Source organism: Leiobunum rupestre, chromosome 1 (genome assembly GCF_980474605.1).
Source record: "Leiobunum rupestre chromosome 1, qqLeiRupe1.1.hap1, whole genome shotgun sequence".
Taxonomy (NCBI): Eukaryota; Metazoa; Arthropoda; class Arachnida; order Opiliones; family Sclerosomatidae; genus Leiobunum; species Leiobunum rupestre.
The window spans coordinates 33486774-33509843 of record NC_143384.1 but is presented as its reverse complement, the minus strand read 5'-3'; the positions used below and the strand labels follow the sequence as shown (position 1 = coordinate 33509843).

Genomic DNA, 23070 nt, shown 5'->3' with positions numbered 1-23070 from the left:
TTCTATTATTTATTGTTTTAAAAACGAACAACTTGTCTAAACAAAACACACTTAAGAAAGACCTTTGGTTTTCTTAACCCTTTTATTCATTTGGATATCATTTAACGCTATAAGTGTATAGTACACCACAGATTGCAAAACTACCTTATTCAGATTTCGTAAAATATTTAAAATTCCTTGATTTAGAATTATGCGAGCCCCCGGAATTAGATAATGGAAATGTTAAGTGTCAGTCATCTCAAACTCTCCACGTGAAAAAGGAATGCGAATTTACTTGCGACGGCCATTTCAAACTAAAAGGAGTGTCGAAAATGTCGTGCCTCGACAGTGGAGAGTGGTCTGATTACTTGCCCAAGTGCGTGCATGGTAAGTCATAGTTACTCAGCCAAGAAACAGTTGATACCTTACGCGGGTTGCGGTTTGGGTTAAAATTATTACACTCTGATTCTAGCCGTCGCTAATTGGTTTGCATGCGTAACACGATTAATGACGTCAAATTCAGCTACTTGAGCTATACAATTAATTGAACTTTATACATTTAATTATTTCGTAAAAGTTGATTGCCCAAAAATTGAAATGGATCGATGCACCGGAAAGATGAATTGTTCTGAATTGGAAGAGCCGACGTGTGAAGTATCTGACTCGAAATTCAATTGTGGTTGTCGCCAAATTGGTAAATATTTCAATTATTTCCCCTTTGTACTTGATATAGATTTGAGCACTATTATGAAAAACAACGTTAAATAACTGGGTATCAAACTCTATTTGGAAATTTTTACCAAATTTCATATAAAAGATAACAATCATAATCTTTAAACGTACTTTAAGCCAAGGAATTTAATATTTAGAATTAAATTTCAATTTAGAGACAACATACTTTATGGCAAAAATATTTGATTAACATAATAAAATGACGTTCTAAGGGGCTTGACGAGGAACCACGGTTCTAAAGCCCACCATTTTATTATGTAAAGAAAGATTTTAGCCAAAAAAGAAGTATCTTGTCTCATTATCGAGGCCCTTAACGGGTCACAGTTTGCAATAACTGTTGGCTTTTCCGGTGAGCCAGGTCCGGCTCTAGTTACCCTTAAGGGTGGTGGTGCACTGGGCAATTTTAGCTCCGATCAAACGGTCCTATCTCAACCTCTGATTTGATCAGGTAGGAGCTGGCTAACAGAGAGGGTCTGGTCAAACTGGCCAGCCCGGAGGATTGGGTAGCCTACTGTGGGGTGGCGGTTCTCCGTAAAAAGCGCAATGGTCCTGTTTCCCGGATTTTGCAGCCCACCGGGATCTCCGGTTATGTGACCACTGTGTGCCCGTCGCTCTCTTTTCGGAGCCCTTGCTGAAGGGTGTGGCTCTCTACCTACGTAGTTAGGGTGTCGGCTGGAGATACTACAACATCAAACTCTCTTTACCGCAGCTGTGCGCGAAGTGACGAGGTGGTGGGCCTATTGCTGCGTATTTTGTCGGGTTGAGTAGCTCGCGTCGAGGGGTCGAACGCCAGTAGTGGGTTTCTGGTGCCTATGGCTGTCTTTGTCATCAGTCCGGGCTTGACGACGCTTGCGTAGGGCAGAATGATGAGACCACCGGTGTAGTAGGGTGCTTGATCGCTTGGAGCACCGGTTAATATATTTTGGACCACAAATCTCTCAATTGAAATTTATTTCTATAAAAGATAATAAATTGGGCATCATCGATAAATTGGATAATCATTAATTTGATTTGATGGGTTATGAGTATTTAAATATGCAGTGAACCACTACTTCTTTTCGAGCGTATATATAACAAAAACAATTAAAACAATTGGAGTAAGTTATCAACAAATTGTTTTGATTGATTCACTCTAAGATGTTATGTTAAATGAAGACTTCTCAGTTAGATATCTAGCTTTTTTAATATTGTTTAATGAATATGTATATGAATAAACTTTACAAGTAATTAATGGTTCACAGATGCAAATGTGTCTGCTATGATTTTATCAAAAAACAAACTTTTTGTTTAAATTTTTTTTGCTTAACTACCAGAACGTGGCTATTTTAACATTTGATTATTTGTAAATAATCAAATGACAAGTCTAAGATACAAGAAATATGAAATATTTGGTGGTGTGTTATTCAAATTTCAACAAGAATCCAGAGTGTTATGAACAAAAGGTATAGAAGAGCATTTTGAAGTTTAATTACTAACAATAAAATTCAATTTTAGTTATTTTCAAGAGTTTTGAAATCTTTTTAATATCAACTTGAATATAGTGCGCAACAAAAAATCTTTATTTAGAATTTGATATGGTTTAAATAGCTTTGAAATATTTCATCAGACTAGAGATAAGTTAAACATTTAATATTATTTATCAGTATATCAATAATTAAGCAAATTTTTACTCTAAATTGATCAGATGTAGTATAAATCTACCCTTCTAAAGTAAATAAATATTGACTTTTAGATGATCCATAACATAAGTTCACGGACTAAGGTGTAATTCACATTAGAAGCTAGTTTCTAATAAATTTAATAACGTAAATTTAACCGTACCAACCCTAAGTAATCCCAAATATTGAAGAAAAAAAGATTGTGTAGTGTTAAGTTGACAATTTGGAGAATCCCAGGGTCAGTTGCATTCATGGTTGGTTACTTTTTGGATTGAAGTTTAAACAGTAGAAATATTTTTTTTATTAAAAATATTTGGCATTGAACACGTTTTTTACGAGATTTGTACCATAACGCGCCGAGGGTTCCAATCATTTGCTAATATTTAAAATAAACATTAAGCGATCGATATACAGGATCACACTTGTAAATTATTAAAAAAATGGTTATAATTTTATATTTTAAAGAACCAATTGTTGACAAGCTAAATAAGCTATGCCACGAGGCAGCCAGACAATTAAATATGTGGCCGAAAGGAGTAATATTGGAAAATAATGAAAAATATAGCCATTTGTTACTTGTTTAACTTTTTTAGTTTGCCTGATGAGCAAATATGCGAAAGAACCAAATCTTTTTATTGATGGAACCTTTTCGGTAGTAAATAGCGTAATTCGTGCGGCTAGGATTAATTACCATCGAATGGGAGAAACCACAGCTTTATGGTTATAAAAAAGATACTGACCATACATACGCTTTCATACTTATCCCCAATTTTAAGGTTAAGTTTTATATAGTAACTATTGACCTGGTAAATATTTGACCGCCTAATGTTAACCCAGCAAATTTGTCAACGAAACTCATATTTTAGCCATAATAATGTAATCTATGAAGAAAATACAATGGATCATTCGACTGTGCTATGTTGTGGGAAATAAAGTATACAGCTTAGTTTAGTCAGGAAACACGTGAAGTGTGCGGCGATTTCCACAATCATAAATTGTTTTCTAGCTAAATCAATGATTACCGCAAATCAAAGAAATGTGGACATCCATTATTCCTGTTCTAGAGAACACTAAAATCATTATCTCAGAATCGAACCAGCTTCTCTAAAAGAAGCGTGGAATTTTTGAGTTTGAGTATTTTACGAAATTGTTTCCTTTATATTTAGTAAAAGGTGCGAGTATCAACTGTAGATTACCTAAAATAGAAAATGGAAGGCTTGATTGCTTCAGCACGGGTTGTGTCGTAATAATTAAATCTTCTAAAATGTTTTTATTGTCTTATGAAATGTAAAAATTGGGTCATATTTGAAGTGTGCATTAATTGAACCATATTAAGATGTGGGCATTTAAATAAAATCACTATCTGAAAATTTCTTTCGCACTGTGAAGTTTGGAAACCTCTCGTTCGAACCTTCTTATTCACAGACTTTTCTATTTTCACGATGTAGAAAATTGCAATAGTTAAGTTGACCGACAAAATGGCCATTAAAAATCGTTTAATGTGAACCTAGTTTAAAGAAAGTATAACCCCGGCAGGATAGATCAAGCTTCTTGAAAAAACGCTGCGGCCGTCGTGGCGCTGATTAACACTTCTTAAGAAATCTTCTACGCTAGTCTCGTACTTATCTTTCTTATGAGTAGGAAAATACAGCGTTTAAACCCCAAATTCCGAAAACAACTCTACTCCCTTTAAATGTTAACCAGCAAAATTGCTATACTCTTTTACTTTCGAGAGTGGAAAATGTTTAATGAGACGTTTTCCGGTTTGTTGGTAGATAAACATCACGTGGTGCTGTGTTGGATAACCCAATAGGCTTAAAAGGGTCTCGAAATCGTGGTTAAGAGAAAAGATACGATCAATCGACTAAAAGCCAGGCCCTAATGATATAATCTGGTTTTAAAAAAACCCGTTTTTTTTTAAATACCCAGCCCAGTGGGTTTTATTGGGTATTTATGGGCTTTATTGGGTTTTTTATTTTAAAAATATTAAATATATTATGTTTATTAAATTATTATTGTTTATTAAATATATTTTGTTTATTAAATATGTTATGTTTATTAAATATAATAACAATTTAATTTTACAATTTTACATGTGAAAAGGCATTGAAACTTGTGAAAGTCTATAGATATTTCCGCGCTGAACCAAAACACTGGTAATAGGCTAATAGTCTAATAGAGTAGTAACACTCTGTAGCTTTGGCCATGGCCGCCATTTTGGTTGCAGACTTTTTATCTATAGGAAAGAGCATGGATGACGTACTAGGACGTCACATTGCCATTACTCTATAAAGAATTAGATATAAGGTGGTTTAGATAATAAAAGTAATATAAATCTTACTCTTAGTAAGTTGTAAGAATATTTTCAAATTTCTAAAATAATAAATATCTAAAAATTTTCCACTCGTGTTTTAAAAAAATTCAAAACTTTGAATGGGGTTTTTTAAGTGGTTTTTTTAAGTGGGTATTTTTAAGTGGGTAATACCCAAAAAAAACCATGGGTTTTTTGGGCTGGGTTTTTTTAATTCGAACCCTGGATATAATGGACCTAATCATTGATATGGCCCTGATCGTGCGAGCCCGTTTCTAGTCATGTCGCTTTGAACATGATTATTGAAATCATCACTGCCCTCACCAAAAACAAAAAACAGAATGTTACTTTTTAGAAGACAATAGACACTTCAATAAAAACTTTTCAAGGAAATTGCCAAGAATTAATATTTCTGAGAGCCAGGAACTGAAAGTGACCGTTTTTATAGTGATTGGTTAAATAAAGGAAACTTTCCCCTTGTACAGTGTGCAACAATTGTTTCCTTTTATCCAGGTAGCTTTTTTGTTCCAAATTAAGGCTTAGCCGAAACACGACGTCCTTTTTCAATAGATGAAACCTAGGTTATGACATGACAGGAAGTGAATATGCTTAACGAATTCCGAGATGAATCTGCTATTCATATCTCAGTTTTCTATGGTAAAATATAGTTTTTAAATAAGTAAATGTCCGCAAAAAGTGTAATTTCTACCTTTAAAATCGTTAAACAGCAGTGATTTTGACTTGTGATACACATCGGATGCGCACTGTTGTAGGAACCTCGGTTCGGCAACCGCCTATGACAGTGAATCCCCCCCCTGGTTTTACGACCTGCATCTGCAGTTTGGCGGATAAATAACTTCTATTGAAAAGTGCCGATGCATAGACAAACAAGTTGCCATGCCAAAATATCCCTCTCCTCGGAAGAATTGTCGCTAGTGGTATTAATTTCTCGACACGACCATTAAAGATATATCCGCAATTCAGAGTTATTTACTAAAATGGTAATCCCGGTCCAATCCCGCCAGGTATAAATTTTAAATTTTAATTAAAGTAATTGAGACGAAACAACCGAGTTTAATTTATTCAGAATAATATAAATTAAGTCGTTACAACAGCGAGTTAGACGTACTAAAACAATGCACAATTGAATTTAACCCTATTTACAGTACAAGTTTATCAGTTAAATATAATACGAAGCAAATTTTAATGAAATAAATATCTACAGAGGGTATTTGTATTTTTGTCGCTTACGAAATACTTGCCGCATCTTTAACGCTCATTTTATTTCAACACTCGCCCTTGATGAAGATACCGTAGAATAGCTTTATTCGGCATCTGGTAGTGGACGACTCGTAGACTTCCTGTGGATGTTGTGACACATACCGCCTGAAAAAGACCAATACCGTCCAATTTCCAATATCATATAATGACTCACACACCCAGGAAATCAATGACTGCATTAGAAATCGTAGATGTCCAAATATCCACACCAATAAAAATTTATTAACAAGAAGCGAAAAACTTACCATTCACAAAGCACAGAAAGCCACTAGACTAAATGACAGCTCGTATATCAATAAATGACCGTAGACGGAATAGTTAGGGCTCTTTATTAAAAAAAAACAAACGAACCCACTTGATGAAGTGCTTTAACATGTATCGGTGGTTCTGTGATAGGACACTCGCCTATCATGCAGGAGGGCTCGGGTTCGAATCCCGCCCGATGCGATCGCAAAATGATACTAAAACGAATACCGTAAGCAATTTGTGCAAACCCTGCCAATTGGACGTTGAGACGTCTATCGTAACCCTCAGCACTCGGTCCGTCCCAAAAGTCAATAAGAAGAAGTTGGAGAGAAAACACCCGTACATACTAAACTCATACACCACGAACTCATCGCCCACAACCGCCATAACACAAACTCAACATTCTCACACTACACATAAAATTACAAAAAACAAACTTTACAGTAAAGCTGTGTTGAAACCGTCGCGACGGTGAGCGTTAACGAAAAAAAAACAATCGCACCCAACCCCAACCGCAAAATCATCCGTTAACGCTCACCGTCACACGGTGGTTTTGCCTCCCTTTCAACTGCAACACGGTTTTTGACTTTGTCCCGGTAACGCGTTCGCAGCACGCATACACACAGACAGACAGACACGGTGATTGTAAAACCCCACCTAGAGGGCATAGTTCCCTCGGCGAGGTAAAAACCTTAAGGAACTCAGAATTTTTCTATAGATAAAATGGTAGAAGTTAGGGGGCAAATCACAATAAGCCAAACTGAGATGGAACTGCCTGTCGAACTTTCCTCCCCACAATGTCAGTGGCAATTTCCTCCCTCATATGAAAAAATCAGTCGTTTCACTTACGTCATAACGTCGTCTGCTATGTCGTCCTGCCTCTCCCTTTCCTAAGCTTAAGTTAAGTCGATGAAGCAAACGTCCTTCGGCCGTAGAGGAAGAGAGTCTTCATTTCATTAGGGAATTGTCACCCACTGGCTTTCGGAATCAATCTATTTTGCATTATATTTAAAGTGAGTTTACTAGTTACACTAAAAAGGTCCAACCTTAGTTGCGCTACTGAATGATTGACATCACCCTTTTATAAAGTCACGTAAATAACGGGCAAGCAGTGCATACAGCGGAGGTGGCCCCCAAATGATTCCAAATTAAATTATGATCAGAGGAAAACTCGATAATTATTTCGTGGGTGGGTCCCAGTATCTTAAGGTACGCCACTACTCAAATAAATTATTTGCGACGATCGCAATGTCGCTTGAAGCGTATAATTATCATCCTAGAAGGAATTTTGGTTTAAAGAATTTATGTTCCCACACTGAAGCGTTCTCGTAACTTCCTCTTTAAACATTACTTCACTTGAAGGCTTTCGGAACACTTAAAAGTGAATTTTTATAGATTGAAGGAATTTCAGATACTTTTTGCTGAAATATGTTATTTTCTAAAACCTGTAATTTTCAAACGAATACGCAAGATACGTCTTTTTTGTTTTAAAACCTTCAACTTATAGTTGGAATACGATTTTTTCGCGAAATAATATGATTAAGGTAGTTTATTCTTCAAAGGCACTCCAGGAAGGGAAGATGCCCACCTTTGACCATATGTAAACTACCAGTTTTTCCATGGTGAACTTTTACGCATTCACGTAGGTGCCCAAACTTTTTTTGTCGTTCATTGGTCCATATAGGTACCCAACGGGTTAAAAGTCATATTTAACGATTTTCTAATTACTAACGAGGTAAACGTTATTTTATATGGCATCCGGTTTTTTATTCAAAGAAAGTACACTACAATTAACAGACACATTTAATAAGCAAGAAAACCTGTATCGAAAGGTTTTCGTCCTCAGACAAAATGAAAGAAGGCTCCTTCACAGGGTCAAATGTTTTGTAACTGGTTCACATCTTTTACAAAGCATTGCTTTTTAAATTTGGATTATTTTACAAGAATTGACAGCTTTTACAAAATATTGCTTTTTAAATTTAGATTATTCCACAAGAAATGACAGTTTTTCCAAAATATCGCCTTTGTAAATTTAGGTTCTTCCACAAGAAATGACACCTTTTCCAAAATATTGCTTTTTAAATTTAGATTCTTTTACAAGAAATGACAGCTTTTCCAAAATATTGCTTTTTAAATTTAGATTATTTCACAAGAAATGACAGATTTTCCAAAATATTGCTTTTGTAAATTTAGGTTCTTCCAAAAAGAAATGACAGCTTTTCCAAAATATTGCTTTTTAAATTTAGATTATTTAACAAGAAATGATACCGTTTCCAAAATATTGATTTTTAAATTTAGGTTCTTCCACAAGAAATGACACCTTTCCAAAATATTGCTTTTTAAATTTTGATTCTTCTACAAGAAATGACAGCTTTTCCAAAATATTGATTTTTAAATTTAGGTTCATCCACAAGAATTGACACCTTTTCCAAAATATCGCTTTTTTAAATATAGGTTCTTCCACAAGAAATGACAGCTTTTCCAAAACATTGCTTTTTAAATTTAGATTTTTACACAAGAAATGACAGCTTTTCCAAAATATCGCTTTTTTAAATATAGGTTCTTCCACAAGAAATGACAGCTTTTCCAAAACATTGCTTTTTAAATTTAGATTCTTACACAAGAAATGACAGCTTTTCCAAAATATTTCGTTTAAATTTAGATTCCTCCACAAGAAATGACAGCTTTTCCAAAACATTTCGTTTAAATTTATATTCTTCCACAAGAAATGACATCTTTTCTAAAATGTTGTTATTTAAATTGGTTGAAATTTTAAATTTAAATAGCAATATTTTGAAGAAAAAAAAGCTGCTATAACATTTTTTTTTTCAGAAATAACTGCAAATACACATTCAAACTAGTTCAGATATTGGTACATTTCCGTATTTTTCCTACTTTTCCGTTCTTTTCCGTTCTTTTCCGTTTTCCGCACTTCTCCGTAGTTTTTCCAACTTTTCTGTACTTGAAAATCTCGAAAAAGGTGCAATACAATGATGTATTTGTCAACGCTTCATTTCCGGTTGTTTCCAAATAATCGTTTCCAAAGGAATTATATAATTTATTACCGCTTCTCATTTTGCCTAAAGCCTTACTTTTTCGTACTTTTCCTTACTTTTATGTACTTTACCATACTTTTCCACATTTTTCCGTACTTTTCCGAATTTTTCTGTACTTTTCTGTAATTTTTAAATATTTTTATATCAAACTTCCGGAGAACCAAGATTTGTTTAAATATTTTATTTGGAATATTCCGCCCAAAATCCTACGAACACATTATTATTGGAGCAAAACCAGTAGACTAGAATCCTACCATCTTCTTTTCGGTTAATTTAAATTCCGGATTCCCGGTTTACGCGTACTGACCAGAGCTCGTGAGAAGTCAGATTAATCCCGCAGTGATTCCATACACGTTAGACCCATTTGCATGTTTGATGGTCTACCACTGAATTCCCTAACTTTTTTATTTAGAACCTATCTGATATGTGACTTTATCACAACTGGTTTCATATGCATCCCAATATCCACCATGGATAAAACTACATTACCGAATTTCATCTTTGAAACCTTTAGATTGGGGCGTAAACCATTTTTCTTACCTTAACTCAAATTGTCTATTAAGACGTTTGTTGGTAAATCAACTGTCAGTATAGATTCTTAGATATATCATTGTAATTTAGAAACTAATTCATACGGTTTGCTAGGATGCTCCTCTCATTCATAGTCTTAAGGATACGTAGCAAAGTCCCAAGTATTATGGCCTCAAAACAGTCATAAGGATAACCAAAAAAGTTGGTGTACGTTACCTTTTTCTGGTGCGTTTTTTGTAACAGGTGTAAACAAGAAAAGGGTCAAGCCGAATCGAACAAATAAGAAAATTTTCCTATTATAACCTTTTTTCCATCTCCCGAAACTTTAAAAGCGACGTTAGTTTACAGAGGTCAAAGATGATTGATAAATAACTTATAACATAACGTTAAATGGTAAATTATGGTCATTTTGATGGTTTCGCCTTGTCAATAAAAGAATGGAAACATATCTAAATATAGCTTACTATCAACCGAATTGTTGCCAATGTTATTTATTTTTATTCATTGGGCAATTAATTAAATGTTCAAAATTAAATGGAAATCTATCTTTAACATTCCATTGGGCATAAAATTGATTGGCGGGAATAACATATATTTCAAATACTACCATGAACAAAATATTTAGTAACCAAATATTTCATTAGTTCAGTGATGCCCTAGATTGCTCCCTATTTCACAAAAATACTAAAAACCTTTTCCCAAATATTTGGCGGAATCTGTGAGGTTTTGATAAGGAAAAAGTCGTCAACAAAAGGTATTAGTAATTTAGAATACTAATTTAGTATTCTAAATAATTGTAATACTAATTACTCAAAGTTCTTTGACCTATCGCGAACTATTTAAAAATAATGCAGATGATCTGGATATTGATTGCTTAAATGAACCAAGAAGTGTAATACTTAGCTTAATTTCTAGCCTTCCTCGCGCAGTCCATGAAATTTTGAGCAGACGTTAGGCGGACGACAGACAAAAAAATATTACTATTAATTTATTATTTTGTCAAAATATAAATATAATATAAATTAACCTTTACATTCCTTTTTCCAAGTTCTCACATATCTCCAAGGCCTACTTCAATTTTTCGAAATTCCGGAGGTTATGCCAAAAACAAAAAAGATCCATCGACTTTCGTCAGAGGATTTTTTTGTCTCATCACCACTACTTTTCTTAAGTACCTAGTTAAGTGGCCTATAAAGTTACGTGATCGTTGAAGCCGCGTTACGGAACTATTTTCATCCGCGCGAAAGGGGGAAGGCATACGAAATTAAATGTCGCATGAAAATTCTCAGTAGTACGCTTCTTGTTTCATTTATTTACTTCTGCTTTTACTTAATCAATGATACGGGCTATTATTATTATTTATACGGATTCTAAGTCCTTTAAGATTGGGCTATTCTTTAAAGGGTTCTTGTTTCATTAATGCGTCTTTCCATTATTAAAAATTCTGTGGACGGGTTCTATCGACAATAATATGGGTTATTTGGTCTGTCATTATAACTAGTTTGGTGCTCAATGATAATGGTTATCTGGATGACCAAACAGTTGAGTTTAATCGGTATCCCTGGGTATAAAAAGGCGCCTCTGTTTCGCTGCAACGTATTAAGCTGGTTTTCCACTAGCGCGCGTCATAATGTTATTTTCATACGCGCGTAAAAACGTTAGAACGTTTCAAAGCTGCGAAACGCGTCAGTGGAAATATAAATCTTACTCTTAGTAAGTTGTAAGAATATTTTAAAATTTCTAAAATAATAAATATCTAAAAATTTTCCACTCGTGTTTTTAAAAAATTCAAAACTTTGAATGGGGTTTTTTAAGTGGGTATTTTTAAGTGGGTAATACCCAAAAAAACCATGGGTTTTTGGGGTGGTTTTTTTTAATTCGAACCCTGGATATAATGGACCTAATCATTGATATGGCCCTGATCGTGCGAGCCCGTTTCTAGTCATGTCGCTTTGAACATGATTATTGAAATCAAAACTCAATGATAATGGTTATCTGGATGACCAAACAGTTGAGTTTAATCGGTATCCCTGGGTATAAAAAGGCGCCTCTGTTTCGCTGCAACGTATTAAGCTGGTTTTCCACTAGCGCGCGTCATAATGTTATTTTCATACGCGCGTAAAAACGTTAGAACGTTTCAAAGCTGCGAAACGCGTCAGTGGAAAACAAGCATTAGAGTACATGAAAAGGCTTAATCAATACTGTATCGTGTATAATATTTTTAATTCAAATATTTTTTTGCAATAATTTTCAGCTCATTATCCCAACAACTGTACGTTTTGGAAAACAGATATGGAGATCATTCCAAACGGAATTTTTAAGTATTTGAGCAAATGGAAACCTTATATTGCAAAAAATGTTGAACAAAAAGGATCAGACAAATTTAAAAATATCATTCCAGTAGAATATTTGCCATATCCAGATAGAATACTAGACATTAAATGCAAACCATTCTTTCGTTTGAAAGGTTACGGAAAAGCTGAATGCAATTTAAATACTGGTGAATGGATAATGAAGAAAACGGAGTGCAAGTTTTACAGTAAGAATTTATCTGTAAAATTTCGGACGTTTCTGCGCGTTGCCACAGAGAACCACAACATCAAATTTTGATTACAAAAGCAGCTGGAACATATTAGCTAGGTTTTTAATTTCGAGAGTTAGCCGAACCTAATGATATTTGATATTCTTTTGGAAACACCATAATATTCGAAAACTGAATAACCACCTACGACTCTACGAGTTACTGAGTAATCCGTAAATTAATACGCTTAGCGAGCGCCATTGGCGATATTATCCTTTTTAAATGTCCATCAACCTTTGTCATGTTCCAGAAATATTATCTTTATTTCTAGTACAGCGTATCGAAAATCCGAACAAAGTTTTTACATTTAAATATACGTGTATTTATTGTAAAACTGGCGATTCTTCGATTCACTTCCGAAATTACATCGCAACAAGGAAGATAAATCGCATATTAGACAAGTATTTAATATTCCGACATTTGACATTAAACCCTTGCAATTTCAAAACTAGCATCGCGAACATTGGCACTACATTTGTACGTATCCTGCATCAATAAGGATTTTTTTGATGATAATGGCAATACTTTGATTCTTACAAATTTCTTACGGTTGGAATGTTTTTGATTGGCGAGAACTTCCAAATCTGAAAATATTGGTCGCGGTTGATAAAGCACAAGCTACGTGCCTAAATTTAATTTGACTGGTGTGTCATGCATTTTCCCGAAATAATTTTTCTTATCGCCCAATGCACTTTAAAATATAATTGCACCATTTAGCAAATTTGAATCAATTTACAGACCCATATAACTGTGAGGAATTGGATGAAAACGAAGGAAGAATAGTTAGTTGCTTTGGGAAACCCAAAGTTGAACCTTGGTACTGCAACATCAGATGCGCCAATGGTAATTTGGCTATCCGAGGGCAGAGAAGAATTATGTGTGGATATCTTAAAAACTGGTCAGCAGAGCCATTAAAATGCAAAAGTAAGTAACATCACTTTGATATCTGAATAAATTAATTTAACGATAAACTTTAATTTTAATGTATAAATAATCAATTTTTCAGTTATATATTGCGATTTTAGTTTTGTGATAAACAGCCAAAATTAACTCGATTTATTTATGAACTGGATAGATTTAAAAATCGTTTACGTTTATTGTGGACAAAAAATCTCTTAATTTGGTATTGTGTATTACCTAAAAAACTATAATGGAGAGGATTATGAAAATGTTTCAAATTATTAATGCTTTGGCTGGAGGAAAGTATTTTCCCTTAAGATCTTACGCCACCCTAATTGCCTGCTTAATAATTTTATTTCTTATATTTAAAAAATAAATAAGCTTTCTTTTATATTTAGAAAAGTACAATTGCAAATTGGAACATAGCGATCATAGAATAGATGAATGCTCGCCTAGAAAACCGTTATCACCTTGGAACTGTACCTTTTCGTGTCCCAAAGATTACTTTTTGACAACTGCCACAGACTTTATTAACCAAAAACTGAATGCAAAGTGTATGTTGAACTCTGAATGGACAGAAAAGATACCGTATTGTGGAAGTACGTTTATTTCTTTTTTTTTAAATGGGTGGCTGGGCTATTAATCATAAAATAAACATCATATTAGAATTTGAATTAAGAAACTTTTTCAGTTGTTACTTAAATACAATCTTTTCAACAGCACTGGCCTTTTCAATGACACGAGGGGGAAATTGCTCTTTTTCGCGTAGATTAATCTATGGGCTTTTGTTAAATCAATTTCGGTATCACAGATTGTACTGTGCGGGCCTTAATCATCACGGAGTATCATGTCCAGATTTACACTGTGGGGTCCATGAAAGGGAGAAGTGTTGAATATTTAAAGGTTCAAAAATTAAGACTGAATCAGAGCAATTTTTCTCATGGGCGATCTTAAAGCACCTTCTCAGAGGGTGCAGTTGGGACTTTTTCTCGAAAGCATCTTTAAGGGTACCTCTTGTTTTTATAGTGTATGGTAGTGCCTTTTGTATTAGTTTTCCTGGTTCAATTTATTAAAAATATTAATTTCATTTCCGCCAAAAATTTTAACCTGAAAAATGATTAGTGAATCAAATAAAAATAAATCAAATTGAGATTCATCAAAGACAATAAAGGTACAATAAATTTGGTTAATGTAAAATCTATCGTTTCGCCCCCACGGAACTTGGAATCTCGTTATTTAAAATCTACAAACTTATTGGAAATGATTTTGAAGAAAACCGTTTTAATATTTGAATTAGCAGAGAATAGTTATGGCACGTGCAATTATTAAAATTTAGACATATGTATGCACATATTTGTGACAAAAGAATGGAATCTTGACCACAAGTATAATTATTTATCGTAAACTTAAATCTCTTTTAACAGCCGAAACAGTGTAAATACTGTTCCGTGTTCTTAAATTTCAGGCGAGGATCAGTTTTTGCTAATTACAAAATATTATTTAGATCCCCTTTTGAACTTTTATCACTCAGTCATTCATTCTTATTTCCTTAACTTAAAAAACATTTGTGCTTCGTGTCAACTTCGTACGACTGATATGCACAAATTCGTATACTTAAGATACACTTAAGTTATTGGCCAAAAACTCTTGAAATAGGACATTTGACTACGAGATCACGTCGCTTAATACTCTATTTACGAACAACTGTTCTAAAGAAATAAGCAAATAGGTCGTGTGGGGTTTTACCGTCCAGCTTTCCAAGATGGAGGCCATTTCAAAGTGTCCACGTAAAAGAGAAAAGATTGCCGATATCTCTGTCGCGGTGCTGGATATTAATGTTGTATACACCTTAAGAACGTGAGTTGTGTACCCAATATAGAATGTTTAATGGCTTTATTCGATTTATGACGCTTTCTAAGCGGTTAAAATACACGATATGATTAACTGTTAATACTGTTTTTCGTTTGAAAAGGAAAAATGGGTTGTTTGCAAATAGATTGGGTTTTTTTGGGCTTAAAAATGGTTCACTGTTAAAAAACGGATTTATAGGCCCATTCTTTAGGATATATTTGTTAAAGGTATTACTGCTACGGGCGTAACGTGTGCCACAGATATTTCTCATAATTAAGCGTAATATTTATGAAAAAACGGTTTTGCAATGCCAGGAGAATGACAGCACTTCCAGGAGAATGACAGATTGCCTTTTTATTTTATTCTCGCCATGTCTTTTTCTTCAGTGTGCTTTAAATAATTATTAAGACAAATTTAAAACATTTATCTTTATTTAGTATCAAAATTAATTAAGTTTTTCAAAAGATCAATAGAAGAAAAAAATATTGACCTCGCCGGACTTGGGGTTGTTGCAAAATCTTCTTTATTTGTTTTTTTTTAACATCAGAAATATCAGCAATATTAGGGAAAACGAAATTATTTCCACGTTTCCTTAGGGAACTTATTGTTAGGAACCCTGCAGCGTCAGCTTCCTTAACTACTTGTGCCACATAGTGCCTTGAAGTGTATCCTTTTCTGGTCGGCAGATTAAATTCAGCAATCACCAAGCTTCCCGCGTCGAAGGATTTATTGGCATAAGAAATATCTGACCCAGCGCCTTGCGGACTTTCTTCATCTGGGGCAATATCATTCTCAACGCTTTGATTGGATTCTGAGTCTGAGAAAATTGCTTCAACTATCAACTTCACTTTTTTCGATTTGATTGGCTTTTCAATGCAGTAACGTCCTATTCCAAAGTGAGGGCATTCGTTATTAGGACAATTTAAGCATGTTAGAGTTCTCATATCTAGGACACCATCAGCCAGTCCGATAATCTGGTGGACCTTTATAGTTCCTTTGAATCCCATTACGTCTTTCGTAGAAACGATCAATTGCATTTTTTTATACGTCTTGTCCGGTGATTTCACGAATAACTGTTTTAATAGCAATCCTCTTACAGGTCCCACCTACTCCGTCTGGAGCTCCTTTACCATGCCCCGCTTCATGATAATTCCAAGTAAATTTCTTTATGTTAGAATACATTTTTTTAAAGTCGGTAGCGAGGAACTTAAACATGTATTTGTTTCGGTATTGAGTTACTGGACTATCACTCCAGAAATGGATTACTTCCACTTCTTGTGGAAGATAATTCAAAACCACTTGGAGATGAGCCCAAATTGCAGGCACGTCGTGGGCTAGGCATTCGGATATGGTGCAAAAGCTTCGAGTTTTTATTTCTTGGATTGTGTTTTTCAAATCATAGTAGTGGGCTATTGCAGTATGCAAAGATGCCTGAGGTCTTGAGCCTCCAAAATGGTAACTTTGAGTCTCTTCGCCGTACTTACACGCATAGTTTTCGCTGAAATCCATGTGAATTACCGCCTCATTATTTTTAAATTTATTTTTTTGATACTTCAGATGTTGATGGGAAACTCTGCCTACATGCGCAAAAATTCGTTGATATTCAATGCAAGTACATTAGCCATATCTTTTAAAGTAGTCTCCAGTCTCGTTTTTGTAGATTTCTGAGCTATTTTTGTATTTCCAGTTTTTTATCCACATAAGTATCTTTAACGGTTTGCCATTTAAAATAAGTACCCTTTTCTCCTACGTTCTTAAAATTGAATATTGATGATTTTTCTGAACATTCCGCACATTTCCTTAATAAATATTTCTCTTGACTGGGATCACAGCAAATTTTTCCCAAAACGTCTCTTGTTGCATGGACATCTAATATTTTGTTTTTATACAAGGAGCTAGTTAGGAGCTTCATGTTAACATGCTTAATACACAAGCATGTCTCCCTCTTCTCGACATTAACCTTTTTAACCCACTTCGGCTTGTGACGGGTAAATGTCTCGTAACAGACTTTCCTTCTCAAAGGGTTTTCTTCTAGAAACTTTATATGAAGATGCTTCATATCATCTTCTAAGTACCGGATTTGACTTGAGCTCTACCTTGGTTGCACAGCACCGAGTCCCTTTTTCCTGGGGCCAAACGACTATTTTGGTCTTCTTCAAAAAAAGCAGCTATTACACTTCGTAACGCATCGGTGGTCGATTTAGATTTGCGGGTATTCTGGCAAATATTAACTCTTCCACGTTTCAAAAAATTAAATGTTGTCAACGGTTTGTACTTCTTCAAGATTTTGCCACGGATAGTATGGTGAATTGTTTTCTTCTTTTTTTCGGACCCAGACCCCACTATTTCTCTCATCGATGTATTTAGCTGTTCCTTAAGTGCTTCTCCTTCAAGAAGTGCCCTTTTTACTGCTTCCGACGTCCCCGACTTCAATAATTTTTTAACCCTTTTTCGGGGACTTAGGTTTGGATCGTTCGTTGCTCTCTTCTTCAATTTTTCTCTAGCAAGTTGTTTCTTTACACATCTGAGCTGTTTCTTTAATTTTTTATTTTTCCTTCTTTTTTGGCTTTCACCTTATCCTTCTTTGTCATTGCCTTCTTACTCTCCAGCCTCCAAGTTCGCGTTAATGATTCAAGATCTTGATCGTCTTCTGATTCTGAATTAGGAGGTGCGTTACTGGCCAACATTTTCCTCTTCTCCCTTACAGATTTCGTGTTTTGTCTCCATTGTTTTCGTTTCAGGCGCAACTCTCTTGCCGTCATTTCAGCTACAATCTTTAATTAATATAAAAAACCACAATAATTTAAAGTGTTTTAATGCACGTGAAACCTGTTGGCCAGATATTCTCGTTCAAGGAAACATTATCGTATAACGTTACCAACCTTAACTTGCTTCTTATTCCTCCTGCTCAAATACTTTTGATGAGAACGTTCTTTCAAAGCCACCATGTAGTTTGGATCTTCTTTTGCCCTTGACTTCATCCGAGGATACCGCTTCCTTTCAGCTTCTCGCTTTTTTCTTAGTTGCTCATCATTTTGCTGCTTACGTTTGCCCATATCTATAAAAAAAAGTTTTTACTTTAATTAGGCAAAGCCTCCTGGGCCGGCTGTTTAGTCATTCTCCTGGCTCTTATGTCATTCTCCTGGCGGGAAGAAGCCAGGTGAATGACAATTATGAATAAAATAGTAAATAACTCATGATCGTAAAACGGTACATTCTTAAGTAATACAGAGTCGTTATACAAAATAAAAATAGACATTTAATGGAGCGATAAACAAAAAAAATCTTTTATAAACTTAATTTTAACTTACCAGAAGAATGACAGTGAGCAAGGCACGCCTTCCACTTTACCGATCTAAACAAAGGATATCTTTGAAAACCCATCTCTTCGCGGGGAAAAAGTCAGTGCTGCCAATTCACCAAATATAGAACTGCATATATCCAGTATTTGGCGGGATAAGCTTTAGAATTGTAATTTTTACGTTGAAATTAAATGCTCGCCAGGAGAATGACCAAAATGTTTAGGACAAGAGTTTAAAATTATTAATAATTTTATATTTTGATAGGTCTTTATAAATATGCAATTGGTTGTTTTTTATAAGGTTTAGTACTCTTATAAAACCTATTTTGTTAGAAAAACATGAAGTGTTGTCGTTATTTCAGATTAAAAGAAATTTCAATATTCAGTTAGACATTCCAGGAGAATGACATTTGACCAATTTTTTTAAAAACTTTCCTGGTTAAGGAATTTTTTTTAAACCCAAACTATTAGCATTTGATTAATTCAATGTCATTTAAGCCACTGGCTACCCCAAAGATAAGGTTTTTGTTATCTATTTGCAAACAACCCAAATATAAGTAATTATTTTAAACGACTTAACTCTAACACTGGCCACTTAGATAGAAAAAGAGTCACGCAAAGGTGTGGCTATGTAATTTTGTATTAGGGATGTTTTACGATATGCCGATTGTAATTTATATTTCAGGTTACTTGCACACCATAAACTAAAGAAATTTCTTGTAAGAACGTACTTCATTTTATTCACGGTCATTTACCGTGCGATAAATGGAATGCCCTTTAATCCGAACGGCTTCAATATCCGATGAATCAAAGACTCGGAGGTCTCACGGATTTCCTTTGTTTTCCTTCAGCACATTTCCGCAACTAGAAATTTTATAAGCTACCCAACATTCTTATTTAATAGATAAACACGTACAATTGTAAAAATGGAAAACGCGCGCTCGTTTGTAAGTTGAGAAATAACGCTAAATCCGAAGATGGTGATCCAGAAAAACCGACGATATCCAGTTCTTCGTCGTATTTCCTCTAATCGTAGCTGCCTGATGGAAATATGTTTTGAGACTTCTTTCGAAATTGCACTTTGGTAGTTTGATCTATAGTCACGTTCCGTCGGAAACGTTTTGCTTCGCTTCGATCTCGCTGTGGTATCTTAGTGCGTAAACATATATGACTTTTTTTGTTATTGAAGTACAAATGGTATGTTAGTTTTCGAACTTTATAAAAAGTATCTTCGTTCAGCTTCCAATTGGAAGCCGTTGTATGTTTTTCATTTTCGATGATAGTCTTGGAGGCTCTTAGTTTTCCCTTAGCGGCTTTCGCACATGTAGCACTAGCCATGCGCTCCTCATTTGTCCTTTTAATGCGCTAACCAATTGGGAAATATCAAAATTACTTACTTTTGATTTTGGGTTTTAATGAAAAGTGGGAGACAGCTAGAACTGAACGCTGATTTCCCGCGTGACAGGTAAGCATGCCACGCTTGGATTAATCAACACATCGGGATATTCCGGTGTTGTGGAAATTCCCCTGGCAGGCGGAAAATGTGGTGCTAATCGCGCTCTATCGCGAGAGATAGGCGTGACAACGGCTGCGCATGCGCCAAAAAACGGGGCACACTTTTTTCTACGTTATTACGCCAGCCGTTAATATATTTATTTTCATATTGGATGCGAAAAGTTGTTCTAAAAATAAACGAAAGGTGTTCCTACATTCTGAATATATTTGTGTGACGTTTTTAAAGCTTTGCATTTTCTCGCCGCTAAAGCGCCATTAACATAATTTTCTATAGGCTTTTGCTAAGCTAGAATATCCATTTGCATTAATTTATCTAGGGTCCACGCCACGAATAAAGCACTTATGGGGCGTTATAGGGCACTTTGCGTAATTTCAGTGGTCGTTGGTGAAGGGGACGAAATAGGATTAGCTTTTCTCTTCTTAAGAGGGACCAAAGAGATAAATATTCACAAGTGAATTATATTAATTGTTATATTAAAAGTATATTTTGCCTTTTTTAAGGTAAATTTTATGTTCAAGAATAACTAATTAACCTTTGTACTCAATGCAAACTGTTTTTAACGATTAAGTTGGGTAAAATGAAAGACAGGAAAACGTTAAGTCTCACCTTCAGGCGGTTAGAAATGTTAAAGATTTATTCTGAGATTTATCTGTAAACAAATATTAAAATCGATGGTTGTATTATGTATAAGATTGATAAACTCCAACATTGCTTGACCGATAACCATGAATAATGTCACATTAAAGTGTTTTTTCACTGATAAGGTTTTTATGCTATCCATTTCACTTTAACTCGCCACTAGATGGCGCTGCAGCTCATCAACTTCTTTATCGTACAACCGATCATCATGGAAATTGTTATACATATTTGAACACGGAGATTAGTTTCACTCCATACATTTTGCTATAACTCGCCACTAGATGTCGCTTGCGATTCATTTCCCTTTAACTTGCCACTAGATGGCGATGCAGCTCATTAACTTCAATTACGGACAACATGGAAATTGGTATATATAGATATTTGATCACGGAGTATATTTTCCCGCCATCCATTTTGCAATAACTCGATTCTAGATTTGCAGCAGCGCATCAAATTCTTTACCGTTCAATCTGAATTTTAAGTTAATTCGATGACATAGCGAATAGAATAGTCAAAAATATAGATAAATTAAGAGAATTGTTATTAAAAAATGTAAAAAGTTCATCATCAATGTATACCAATAAAAATAATGAAACCTTAACAGAAGGAGTTATTTTTCATTTTTCCACATGAAGGAACAAATATACACTGGCAGGACAACGTTTGCCGGGTTCAGCTAGTATTTTATAAAGTAGTTGAGATGTCAAAAATTTTCAGTTTCGTGTTGGCAAAAATAAGTGTTAATAAAACCTTTCAGTACCATATCAATTTATATTCAATGTTATAGTTGACTAAATAATTTTATATTAAAAAATATATTCTTTTTTTTTCTAGAATATTATACATGTCAAAAAATACCTGTATACGAGGGTCGAAACGTGTATTGTTATACGGAAGATGGTCGGTATAATTGTGAGCTTAGCTGCAACGGGGGATTCTCGATTCAAAATCAATATGCCGCATCTAAGGTGTATTGTACAAAATATGGTAAATGGTCTAAGGAATATATCCAATGTGGCAGTAAGAACATAATTTTTTCATTTGATTTTTTTTATGTTGACGCTTAGCTAAATCATTAAAATCATTATTGAACATCAAAATAAGAAGCCACGGTATTAACTTCGGCAAACTTGGTGATTTCCGTGGGCTAAATGAAAAATGTTTAGTTTAATTGTAATTCTGATTTTATTAAGTGTAACATTAAGTACAGACTAAATATTTATATAACTTTTTCTAATTAAGATTTACCTTTTTAGAAAATTAAAGAAACAAAGGCTAAAGAATGAAATTTTCGAAATATTCATCTGAGTTGTATCTTTGAATAAAGTTTCCAACGTATCATTTTCGTTTTTTTCTTACGTTGCTCAAATCAAGTATTGCAATTATTCAACAAATCACTTTCAATCGGAAACATTTTTGGTCTATAGTATTTGGTCCTCCATGCTTCACAGGAAGGTTGGACCTCCAGTCTCCAGTCCTCCATTCTTCACTGGAAGGTTGCACCTCCAGTCTCCGGTTCTCCATTCTTCACTGGAAGGTTGGACCTCCAGTCTCCGGTCCTCCATTCTTCACTGGAAGGTTGGATCTCCATAGAAATCGCGGGTCTCAGATCTTGGGGGCTGGAGACTAGAGGCCAGAGCCGCCGATTTACGGACGTGATGGAGGCCGGGAAACTATCCAAAGAGTTTAATTTGTAACAACCAGGTCCTTACACAGCTATTCCACCAGTGCAACTATAAATGCTATAGAATCCGTTTTTTATAAGATGGGGCTAGAAAATCACTTGTCTCGAAAGCACGTCTTAATTACGTAAGGAGAAGGTAAAAATATTTTTTTAATTCTTTCATTTACCCAACTTTGAATTATTTATTTCTAACCAAACCATTTGAGCAGTTGATAATTAACCCAAGTTTGGGTGATTATTTTTACCCAACTTGGGTGGTTTTCATTTGGATCATATTTATTTGTATTAGAAATACTGACCCAAAATTTGGGTAACAATTGACCCAAAATGGGTTGAATTTCACCCAACCTTTTTTAACGTGAGTTCTCGTGAAGCATCCGCCCATTACCACCGATATTTGGGTCGAAGCCAACAGTGGTTCATTTTATTTTGAAGACGTTGGTACGGAAACTACTTTCTAGCTCCGAATAACGAAGGACTAGTACCCAGATAGATTATTTCGGAATAGAATAAATCTGAAGACTAGAGATAAAAAGGTTTCGTTAATTATAATTCCCTCATTTTAGTATATCATATATTCATGACCCGGTGCTCCAAGCACAGCATATAGCCATTTTCGTATAGCCAACGAAGCCTATGGAGCGCGTTCCATCAGTTAAACTTCAAGTTCCCCCTCGTATTTGACTCAAAAACAACCCAGCTTCTCTGGCCAGAAATCACTGATTTGGATAAGGCAAAGGCCTACCATACTCATTTCAAAAGGGTCAGGCTAGAAAAAATCTAAGCAAAAGCCTGAAACAAGAA

General features: G+C 34.8%; 1 protein-coding gene across 2 annotated transcripts; it reads left to right on the top strand.

Annotated features, from left to right (window-relative positions):
• The first annotated feature begins 258 nt into the window (after nucleotides 1-258).
• Nucleotides 259-21920, top strand: LOC149962177 (P-selectin-like). 2 transcript variants are annotated; one of them, XM_090164953.1, is made up of 7 exons: nucleotides 259-366; nucleotides 557-673; nucleotides 12262-12333; nucleotides 13114-13299; nucleotides 13674-13874; nucleotides 21417-21602; nucleotides 21839-21920. In XM_090164953.1, the coding sequence occupies exons 1-7, from the start codon at nucleotides 312-314 to the stop codon at nucleotides 21844-21846; spliced, it is 825 nt and encodes a 274-aa protein (XP_090021079.1). In that variant the 5' UTR covers nucleotides 259-311; the 3' UTR covers nucleotides 21847-21920. The 2 variants fall into 2 exon arrangements, with proteins under 2 accessions (XP_090021079.1, XP_090021077.1); XM_090164951.1 differs by having other exon boundaries at nucleotides 12049-12333.
• Nucleotides 21921-23070: the final 1150 nt, after the last annotated feature.